The sequence below is a fragment of the Spermophilus citellus genome (genome assembly GCF_964194105.1).
Source record: "Spermophilus citellus genome assembly, chromosome: 3".
Lineage (NCBI taxonomy): Eukaryota > Metazoa > Chordata > Mammalia > Rodentia > Sciuridae > Spermophilus > Spermophilus citellus.
In genome coordinates this window covers 205927820-205939898 of record NC_138184.1, presented here as the reverse complement: position 1 = coordinate 205939898, position 12079 = coordinate 205927820, and the positions used below count along the sequence as shown (strand labels likewise).

At 35.5% G+C, this 12079-nt stretch overlaps 1 protein-coding gene across 12 annotated transcripts in view; it reads left to right on the top strand.

Annotated features, from left to right (window-relative positions):
* Window positions 1-12079, top strand: part of ADAM22 (ADAM metallopeptidase domain 22) — a gene marked incomplete at its 3' end in the record, with an annotated part of 236273 nt that overhangs the window by 148329 nt on the left and 75865 nt on the right. For all 12 annotated transcript variants that reach the window (XM_081287154.1, XM_081287160.1, XM_081287163.1 and 9 more), the window contains exons 5-7: window positions 1064-1146; window positions 6967-7030; window positions 8891-8960. In XM_081287154.1, the coding sequence (XP_081143280.1) occupies window positions 1064-1146; window positions 6967-7030; window positions 8891-8960 (217 nt within the window). The remainder of the gene's footprint in view (window positions 1-1063; window positions 1147-6966; window positions 7031-8890; window positions 8961-12079) is intronic.

Genomic DNA, 12079 nt, shown 5'->3' with positions numbered 1-12079 from the left:
GTATCCTGCTACTTTACTGAATTTATTTTTCAGTTCTAAGAAATTTTGGTGGACTTTTTAGCATTTCCTAGATATGGAATCATATCATCTGCAAATAGGAATAATATGATTTCCTGTGTTTCTATATGTTTTTCTTTTATTTATTTTTTTCCTTGTATGACTAAAGTTTTTAGTACTATGTTGAGTAAGAGTGGTGAGAGTGGACACCTTTGCCTTGTTTTTGATTTGGAAAAAATGCTTTCAATTTTCCTCATTCAATATGATGCTGACTATGATTTGTCATATGTAACCTTTATTATGTTGAGGTATGAGCCTTCTATACCTAGTTTATTCAGGATTTTTATCATGAAGAGATGGTGGATTTTATTAAATGCTTTCTCTGCAGCTATTAAGATGATCATGTGACTTTTATCCTTGATTCTGTTTATGTAGTGAGTTACATTTACTGATTTGCATATGTTAAACCAACCTTGAATCCCTGGAATGAAGCCAGGGATTACTTGATCATGATATAGAATCTTTCACCCTGCTAATGAATTAGATTCACAGATATTTTGTTGAGGATTTTGCATCTATATTCATCAAAAATATTTTTATAAAATTTCTTTTTTTATGTGTAGCAGTCCAGTTTTGAGATAAACATCACAAAAACAGTCATTTCTTTCTCCATCTTTATAATTTAGTAACTCTTACATAATTTATAGTCCATGTGAAAGCATTCCTCTACTGCTGCTTGAGATTGGATATCTCATAACTCGGGAAATAGATGATTAAACTTATTCTGTTGCATGGAACATGTATGTATTTTCATATCTGTTTCTTTGTTCTCTGCTACCACATACATAAAAAGAAAATGAAGTCAGCTTTTTCTTCCCTTTCTTTGGGTTTGAAGTCATCTCGTTAGGAATATTTCTGAATAATTCTGTTAGAAGTGGTTTGATAATGCTAATCTGAATAATGACATATTGCATAGAACTTTATGGTACATGCAAGTGCCGTGGGAGCAGAAACCTTTACTGAAATGATGCTGCTGGTTCTCCTTGTCCTCTGTTTCTGTTTTCAGGGAGGAGAGCACTGTTACTACCAGGGCCAGATCCGAGGAAATCCTGTCTCATTTGTTGCATTGTCAACATGTCATGGACTTCAGTAAGTGTCCAAAAGTTTACTGTTTATTCATTCTTTCAATATATATATATTAAAATTTTTAAATAGAAGTTTCTATTTTATTTCAATAAATAATTTTAAATTAGTGATAATTCTGTGTGTATGTGTATGTGTGTGTCTGTGTGTGGGGGGTATTTAAACCAAGGGAATTTTATTTTTTAAATTTTTATTTTTATTTATTTATTTATTTATTTTATTGTTGGTCGTTCAAAACATTACATAGTTCTTGATATATCATATTTCACAGTTTGATTCAAGTGGGTTATGAACTCCCATTTTTACCCCGTATACAGATTGCAGAATCACATCAGTTACACTTCCACTGATTTACATATTGCCATTCTAGTGTCTGATGTATTCTGCTGTCTATCCTATTCTCTACTATCCCCCTTCCCCTCCCCTCCTCTCCCCTCCCCTTTTCTCTCTCTACCCCCTCTACTGTAAATCATTTCTTCCACTTGTATTATTCTTCTCTTACCCCTCCTTTCCTCTTATATGTAATTTTGTATAACCCTGAGGATCGCCTTCCATTTCCATGCGATTTCCCTTCTCACTCCCTTTCCCTCCCACCTCTCATCCCTGTTTAATGTTAATCTTCTTCTCCAGCTCTTCGTCCCTACCCTGTCCTTGGTTACTCCCCTTATATCAAAGCAGTCATTTGGCATTTGTCTTTTAAGGATTGGCTAGCTTCACTTAGCATAATCTGCTCTAATGCCATCCATTTCCCTCCAAATTCTATGATTTTGTCATTTTTTAAAGCAGAGTAATACTCCATTGTGTATAAATGGCACATTTTTTTTATCCATTCATCTATTGAAGGGCATCTAGGTTGGTTCCACAATCTTGCTATCGTGAATTGTGCTGCTATGAACATCGATGTAGCAGTGTCCCTGTAGCATGCTCTTATTAGGTCTTTAGGGAATAGACGGAGAAGGGGAATAGCTGGGTCAAATGGTGGTTTCAAGGGAATTTTAAAATTAAAGTTGTAGGGGGCTGGCTTGTGGCTCGGTGGTAGAGCACTCATCTAGTGAGTGTGAGGCCCTGGGTTCGATCATCAGCACCACATAAAAATAAATAAATAAAGCAAAGGTATTGTGTCCAACTACAACTAGAAAATAAGTATTTTTAATAAATAAAAAAAATTAAAATTAAAATTATAGAAACCAGAGGCTTTGGAATTATAAATATGATGCCCAACAGTGATATAGGGGACATTTTTCAGGTTTCATCCAAATTCCGACAGGAGTGGTTTGGTAACTTCAGTTTCTGTGGATGTTTAGCCCCTTGGTACCAGTTTTACCACACTATTCCTTAATATCAGTTTTTATATGTTCATGGAATAATGGAAACTTCAGTAAATGGAAACTCTGGGCTCCTTGAATAAAGACAGAAGGCTGCAAGTGACCTCAAGAGCCCTTTTTTTTTTTTCCTGCCAGAATTCCACCTACCTCATAGCTATTGTGGGAGGATCCGTATATTCTCAGAGATCTCCAAAGAACGAAGTTCATCCTTCTTGCTTCCTTTCTCATAACCTTCGTGATCACAGAGTGTTTTCTGATGTTTGACATGGGAATACATCTCTTTCCTCCGTCCTGTCAATAATGGTGATACACAGGTGGCCATCACTTGTTTGTTTCACAACATTTTGTAAACTAATGTGTCATTACTTGGCCTTTTATTTAAACTGAATCGTCTCTTTTCCTTTTTGTTTGTTTTATGTTTTTTGGTACTGAGCAAGTTAGCACTATAATTTAGTTTTGTTAAATTTTTTTTATTGAGAAACATTAAAATATTTTCTTTCTGTTGCTAAGTTAGAAATGTAGCTCTCTTGTCTCACAAGCAATTATTGAGTATTTGCTGTTTATCAACCACTAGGAAAATATTAAGGCAGTTGAAGCGTGAGTCCTGAGAGCTCAGTCTGGTAGAGAGGTCAACCTCAGCAAGTTGGCAAATCTCTAAAAACTTAATGAGACCCTGTCACTAAAATAAAAAGGACTGGGAACCCGGCACAGTGGCACACACCTATAATCCCAGTGGCTTGGGGGAATGAGACAGGAGGATTGTGAGTTCAAAGCCAGCTCAGCAAAAGTGAGGTGCTAATTAACGCAGTGAGACCCTGTCTCTAAATAAAATACAAAATAGGGCTGGGGATGTGGCTCAATAGTGGAGTGCCCCTGGCACACACCCCGCCTCCCCCCACCCCCCAAAAAGGACTGGGGATGTAGCTCAGTGGTAAAGTGTCCCTGGATTTAGTCCCCCCCCCAAAAAAAAAAAAGCATGAAATAATTATTTTCAGGAAATTTTATAATGAGTCTGGATCAGGAGTAGAACACATATTTCTGCTTTTGGACTTCAGTTATTTTAACTAAGTAAAATTTACTTCTACCTTTAGAAATTTTCATTTAAAACTAAGCAAAACTGAACACAGAAAAGTCAGCTTGTGTCTAGAGACACTGTCAGAATTTTGTAAAACCATGTTTGTGCTTTCTTGATATTTTGGAGCACATTAGATGTTGTACCTTTTTGTTATTTATTAATTATTACTTTTCATCTTGATTTTACCTTCTGAATAAAAATTGCTCTCAGGAACATTTTGTTACTAAGCATTAAATAATACAGGTTGTCTCAATTACAGTGATTTAGACATGAGATATATTAGTTTATACATGATTCATCTTTTATAAATTACCAAGTACTATTGAAGTTTATTCGTTTTTATGATTTATGGTATTTAGTTAAAGAATATAAAAAGGGAAAAATCAGATTCATATGTCTTTTCCATAAGAAGCATGTGAGGGCACACTTCTTAAAAAAAAATCATACAGCCAATGGAAGTGTAACTGATGTGATACAGCAATCTGTATACGGGGTAAAAATGGGAGTACATAACCCACTTGAATCAAACTGTGAAATATGATATATTAAGAACTATGTAATGTTTTGAACGACCAACAATAAAAAAAAAAAAATCAAAGGACTAATAGGTAATATTTTGGTCCTAGGATGTTTGATGTTATGACAAAATCTTATAGTTTATCGCCCTCTTGTGGAAATTTGTGAGAATAGCTGATGTTTCCTTCCAAAATCTTGTTTTGATTCCGCTTTATAAAGTTTTAGCTTAATTGGTCTGTAATGACTTAGTCCTAGCTACAGATTTTTATCAAGAATATATTGTTATGGACTCAATATACTCATTAGAATTTAAACTATTATAACAAAAAGGTGTCAATCTTCAAACAAATGAAATAAAACACATGTATCTTTTGATTATTAAGGAATTAATAATGGCATATTTTCACAGGAAACCAGTATCTTCCAATTACAGTGTCAGGATCTGCTTTTTATATGTTGTGTACATAATGTTTAGATTCAATAAAAAGAACCAATTTTCACATTGGATGTTAACCTAATGCAAGGGCAAATAACACCCAGTCCTATGTAAACAAAATAATCTGCTTGCTACTTAATCACTGTTGCCATGTGAACTTTAGAAAATGGTGATGGTTTTATTTTCAGTTCTCTGCAGGGGTCAAGAGAATGTCCACTACCATATTTGGTCTACTGTTTTGAAAGGATCCCTCTTATGACTCCTTAGGCATATATCTCCAATGTTATTTTACTAAGGACATCTGTTTATCTTTAAATTTCAAATGCAGTGTCATCCAAATTCAGAAAGTGCACTGTGTTTGAAAACTGTACAGATGTGAGAATAGCCATCCCATGGATATATAAAATTTTAGGACATGTGGAAGATGTTATAGCAGGAATGAAAAAATTTGGATAGAAGTAGAACTGGAAGCCATTATAATTATAGCTCAGGGAAACCAACTGATTTCATTAAGGCTTCTATGGAAGACAAATACCATTCTGCATCATACAATCATTTCTACCTCAAACTGAAGAATTACTGCAGAAGATCACAGTTTTGCTTTCTTCAAATGCCTGAATGGTAAGGCAAGTTTTTTTAGTATCATAAAAGGCTTGATTTCAATAAAAGCATCATGGCCTTCAAAAAGGAGTGTCTATCAGAATCTCTCTGAGTGGAAACTGAGAAATCAGAGGATTTCTCAGTTGACAAAGAGCCACATGCACCCTAAATGTCCAAAACCAAATCTTGATTTTTGCTCTGCTCCTTGCTCCTTACTTTCTTGACCCAGCCCTATTGTGCTGTTCTCATAACCTTTTTTATCTTGTTAAACGACAGCTCCATCTCTGACTTTTCTCTCTCTCTCTCTCTCTCTCTCTCTCTTTTTTTTTTTTTTTTTGCACTCCATATCAACTCTATCAACAAATTGGTTCTATATTCAAAATATATCCAGGCTGGGAGTATAGCTTGGTGGTAAAACATGTGCTTAGCCTGTGCCAGGTCCTGGGTTCAATTTCCAGAACCAAAAAAAGAAAGCTAAAAAATGAATAAATATATCCAGAATTTGGTTAGTTCTCTCCACTTCTGCCGTTACTGTCCTGATCTAAGCCACCAACTTCTTTCTCCTGGGTATTGTGGTAATCCCTGCTTCAGTCCTTGCTGTTCTAAATATTAGTATAACACAGCAGCTGGGATGATCATTTTAAATAGCAGAGACTGTGTTTCTCTTGCTGAGAAGCCTACAGAGCCTAACTCTTCTCCTCTTTTAGAGTAAAAGTCCAGGCCCTAACAAGGGCCTACTTAATATGGTTCCCACTAGCCCTCTGATTTCACTTTATGGTACTCTTTCCCTCACCCATTCCAAGATTCTCTTTCCTTGGACTTGAAATGTTCTTTGTACAAGCATAGTTATGGATCATCCCTTTTTTAGGTTTTTGCTGAAATGCCATCTTCTCTGTGAAGCCTTGCTTTAACCACCTATATAAATCAACAGTCCTTGCTCTCTGGTCCCCCAGACCCAATTTTTGGAACCATTTATTGACCTTAACCTGCTTTACTCCCTAAAATTTATCACCATCTAATATATATTTCTTTGTTTATTACATATTTATTGTCTGTTTTTCATAGTTTGCATATTAGCAAAACAAACAAACAAAAAACTATGAGGATAGAGCATTCATTTGTTCTGTTCACTACTATATCCAAGCACCTAGAACAGTGCACAGGTGCTCTGTAAACACAAGTTGAATGACTGCATGAATGAAGGAGGGCAGCAGATTGCAAATGGGCAGTTCATGGACCCATCTGCCTGGGCTCCATTCCTATCTATATCCTTAATGGTTATATAATCTGCAAAAGTTTCTTCATCTCTTTAGCCTTTTGTTTCCTTTCCTATAAAATGAAGGTAGACATTGTATCTACCTCATGTATTTGTGGGAACAATTAAATGAGTACAAATATTTCGCTCATGGCAAGTTATTAATATGTGTTAGTTCTTATTAGCAGAACATCTTTCAGGTATGAGGTAGGGAAGCCATTGTCAACTTGGTCCCGACAGCCTTAGAATCCTCTGGGTTTTGTTTGAAATGTACCTTTCTAAGTCCTCGCCTAGAAATCTGAGAAGGGTTCTAAAACTCTAGGTGAACTTTTGTATATTAAAATCTTGGAATTATAAGTTAGAGGGAGGAGTACTGCATAACAACTAGAGAATGGCAATTTCAGGATGAGAGAGCCCATTTCAGGGAGATTCAGAGGAAGGGGGCTTTTCCTCTTAGCAGAGTATGTGTGGTGTGTGATGTGTAGTTTACCTGGAGGTGATGAATGGGACTGGGAAATAGGCATTGAAAGTAACTGGTTCTCTGCTGCTGATTTTAAAATGATCTCGTCCTGAGATGAGAGTTAATAGTCATGCCTAATGATTTTCTTGTCCTTGGCAGTGGAATGTTCTATGATGGGAACCACACATATCTCATTGAGCCAGAAGAAAATGAGACGGTCCAGGTAAGTGCTCTATTTGCAGTAGCAAATGGAAATGTTGATGTTGAGAGCTTTCCCTCCCTTTTTCCCTAAATTTTATTTTCATATTTTGTATGGCTAGGATAGTACACACAAACACATTAGGATTCTTTTAATTAAATATTAGATAAGTCAAAGCCACAAGTTTTTAAAAAGTTTTATTTTATTTTGTCTCTTTCTCTTTTATGTTGGAAATACTTTCCCTGTGAAATGTTCTAAAGCCTCCATTTCTAGCTTTGATCTGTCTTAGTTTGGTCTACCTTAAAATACCATAGACTGAGTGGCAAAGTCAGCATTTTTTTTTTCTTACATTTCTGGAGTCTGCATGGTCCAAATCAGCAGGGTTGGTGGCTGGTGAGGGTTCTGTTTTTGAGTGACAGATACTTTTCTTGCTATGTGCTTACATTGGGGGAGGGGATTGATCCATCTCTCATTGTCTCTTCTTGTCCTTGTAATGTCATCAGTCACACTGAATTAGGGCTCCCTCTTCTGATCTCATTTAACCTTTATTATCTCCTTATAGGCCCTATCTCCATGTATGGAGTTACGGCAGCTCTAAAACTTCAACATGTGAATTGATGGGGGTTGGGGGACATTTAGTCCATACAGATAAAATCCACAGATGTGTGATTTTTAACCCATCCTTTCTTTTCTTGATTTTAAAATTTTCTCCATTGTTCATTCCTTTTAAGGCTCTGTGCCAATGGAGTTTAGAGAAACCCAAGATTTATTAAAGTTCCTCCTTTACTTTAGGTGAAATATTTCCTACGAATTAGAGAAGAATTGAATAAAGATTATAGATTAGAGCTGGGCATGGTGGTGCACACCTGTAATTCCAGCTTCTTGGGAGGCTGAGACAGGGGGACTGCAAGTTCAAATCCAGCCTCAGCAATTTAATGAGGCCCTAAACAATTTAGCGAAATCCTGTCTCTAAATAAAATATGAAAAAAGGCTGGGGATGTGGCTCAGTGATTAAGCGCCACTGGGTTCAATCCTTGGTTTAAAAAAAAAAAAAAGACTACAGTTTAGAGAGAAATATAATGCGTTCATTCTAGCTCTGTACATACAAGTGTTCTTTCTTGTATCATGCAACATTGGTTAAATGGAGAGGCAAGTAATTTCAAACAATACACATTGTTTTGGCCCCATAAGTAATCTTGATTGTGTATTATTGTCTGGGTATGCACTATTGGCTGTCCCTGTCACTTTATTTCAAGTGTGATTTTTTTTAAAAAGCAATATCATGAAACTTGCCTATTTATGACATTCTCATTTTTTTTCAGTAATTGGATGAAGCCAGATGAAATTACTTGAGTGTTCATTAATTTTTCTAAAAAAGAAGAATATGATTTTAAAATCTCTTACTTCCTAGGAGAACTGTGTGTAACACTTGAATTTTGGAGCAGGGTCTACTTTGGGCACCTCCTTGTATGAGTCATCCTGCTGCTCATTACCAGAGAGATTTCTAGCTCTGTAGTCTTTCTGTACCAAAGTTATCTGGCTCTTCCAAGGGCACAGAGATCTGTGAAAGGAACCAGTTGTAAAAAACATTAACCCATTTTCCCAGATGTCTTACTTTTCCTTGGGGGGGATAAGTCCATTCATTTATTTTCCATTACTGTAAGCTCTGGCTTCTCTGTCTGTGAGGCATTTATAATTGGGTATAGCTCTGGTGCTGGGGGAATGCACTGTGAGCTGGAAGCCTTGTGCAATGGCTTCTGGCCTCTTTAAACCCAAGGGAAATGTGTAGTCAAGTTATTGTTCTCTTAGGGTTCTATCTATTTTTGCTTGAGGCTAGAGATATCTGGTTATGCATGTTTAATTTCTGTTGCTGTGTCATTTCAGGAGGATTTCCATTTTCATTCGGTTTACAAATCCAGACTCTTTGAATTTCCCATGGATGATCTTCCATCTGGTATGTTACTCATAGAGTGACTTTTTTTTTTTTTGTCTAATGTTTTGTTTTGTTTTAAGGACAATTTCAGTAATTCATTTACTACTTTAGAACTAATCTATATGTGAAATATTATTAACCCACAATTGCTTGTGACATTTTTAGAGGGAAAGTCAAGTTGCAACAGGAGAAAAAATAAAATGCAGACTGGCTTTGTATTTATAGTTAAGTTTGGAAAGATATGGCTCAAGCACTTTGAAGAAAAACTTAAAATTTAATACTCAATATAAGGAACTAGAGGAGAAATATTAGAGTAAGAATTGATCTGCATAGATAAAGTATGTAAAATTCATGTTTGGTGAAATAATTATCTAGTAAACAGGAATGAAGTCTTTTTTATTGTTTCTTTTTAGTTATACATGACAGTAGAGTCCATTTTGACAAAATTATACATGCATGGAATGTATTTTTTCTGATTAGGGACCAAGTCTTGTGGATGTACACAACAGTGGGATTCACTGTGGCATATTCATGTATGTACATAGGAAAGTTATGTCAGATTCTTTCCACTGCCTTTCCTATTCCTATTCCCCCTCAAGGGACAACTCTTAATTATTTATGCAGATTCTTATTTTCATATCTCTTTTTTTGAATCAATATTTTAATAAAAAATTAGATCAACCTTTTATATTATTATGTGCTATTTGTAAAATTAGTCCTTTCTTTGCATGTAGGTTCTTTATTTATATATTTGGTTTGAGAATTGCACCCAAGTTGTCAGAGCAGCTTCTCATACCTGGGGTGGAGATCATGTACGTGCAACACTTTTGTTTATGCTGGGCTCATCTGTTTCCCTCCTTTGAAAACAGGGCACACTGAATATGTGGTAGAAAGATGCTCCTTCCTCTATTTAGTGAGCCCTGAGCATACTACCTATTAATCATAATACAAACTTTGCAACAACTCTGTAAGATGAATGTTATCCCTATTTAATAGATGAAGAAGAGACTTAAATACTTTGTCTTTTCCAGGGTCTTACTGCTCATAAGGGACAAGGTGGGGCACTGGATAATGATACTATAGAAGTGTACCATGGGATAGAATCACAAGACAAAATGGAAAAATTGTCAGCCTGAGAGCAAATCCTAAATTACAGCTTAGAAAATCACTTATAAGTTCATATTGCCTCTTCATTGAAAAATGAAATAAGTGTTTTGTGATTACCTTCCTCTGAAATAAGTATATACGTCCTTGGTCTCCTGCAGTTCCCCTAAAAAGAAATGAGTTCTTTTTCCTTTTCACCTACTGCCAAATAGATACAAGATCTTATTTCACAGAATGCACTATTTTGAAAAATTCTCAAATGGACACACAGATGCTTTGACTTTACACAGACTCGTTAGACTGTTCTTAAAGTGACCTTTATGCCCATTATGACCAGAAAGTAAATCATGATTAGCTGCATGAGAATAAAGCTACAATTTAATAGGTATTACTGGAAGCAATCATCATTAATTTTTAAAGTAATAAGTAAAGATTCCTCCAAAAGACTTGATTATAGGCTTGCTATGGCTCAAACTTACAGTTTTTTAAAAATATTGTTCAGGATTTTTTTTTTTTAGAAGAAACTTTGAAGGTGACTTTGCAGTATTGCTGTTGTAATTGAGTTTTTTTTTTTTAGATTCATTATTTGGAAACTCAGGTCTGTCTCAATCAATTTCTAGTTTTCTTTTTTCATCAGAAATTGGCACTATCACTGGGGTGCGGTGGCATATGCCTGTAATTCCAGGGGCCCAGGGGTCTGAGGCCAGGAGGATCATGAGTTCAAAGCCAGCTTCAGCAAAAGCGAGGTGCTAAGCAACTCAGTGAAACCCTGTCTCTAAATAAAATGCAAAATTAGGCTGAGGATGTGGCTCAGGAGTCAAATTCCCCTGAGTTCAATCCCTGGTCCCCCTCCACCCCTGCTCAAAAGAAGGAAATTGGCACTGTCAATTTTGAGAGTGGTCTTTCAAGATTACTTATAATTTATTATGATAAATTAGAAGAAGATGATGTAAATTAATGTCAAAATTGCAATTTTTGTGAAATAAGCTCAAAATAAGCTTATTTTTTTTAGGTTGAATGAAATTTAACAGATATGGAATTTCAGCACATCCGTCTTGCTGTATATCATGTGTTCCTGAGAGATAAAAGTATAATCAAGTCTTTTCCAAACTTGTTTGACTCTAGAACTTTTTATTTTACGTGGCACATATCAGAGGACTAGTGTTCTTAGGAACACAGCTTGGGAAAAGCTGATTTTATTTCCTGTGGACTCCTTAGCAGTTTTTAAAAAACGAAATTCCCGAATCTTGTGTATTACTCTTTGAATTTTGATATGTACCCCAATTGACATACAGAGCAATTCTATTATCTCAGCAACTTCTTAGTGCCTTTCCCAGTGTCTTCCACCTCTGCAATCACTTTTCTATTTTTGCCATTTTGTAAACTTCAAATAGATAGAATCATATATTGTGTCCAGCACCTTTTGCTCAGCATATGCCTATGATATTTATGTTGTCAGAAGTAATAGTTTATTCTTTTAAATTATTGAGTATATTTTATTATATGAATACACCACAACTTTTTATCCATTATTTTTATGAACATTTGGGTTGTTTCTAGTTTTTAGCTATTACAAAGAAGCAACTGTGATTATTCTTATACAAGTCTTTTTTGTAGACATATGTTTTATTTCTCCTAGAAAATACCTGGGAATGACATTGCTAGGTCATAGGATATAGGTTTAATTGTATAACAGTATTTCCAATTTTTAGCATGTATTATAAACATGGGGAGGGCCGAGTAGACACAGATTTCAGGACTCATCTTGAGAGTTTTCAATTTGGTACTCTCATCTTGAGAGTTTTTAACTTGGTATTCTCATCTTGAGAGTTTTCAATCTTGGGTGGGTTTTGGGAATTTGCATTTCAGGTGAAGTCCCCAGATGATGCTAATTTTGTTGATCCTGGGATCCTACTTTGAGAACTCTGTTCTATGAGAAATTGCTAAACCTTTTTCAAAAGTGGTTAAACCCTTTTACCTTCACATCAGCACTATATCAGAGTTCTAATTGCTCTATATCTTGACCAACACTGTGC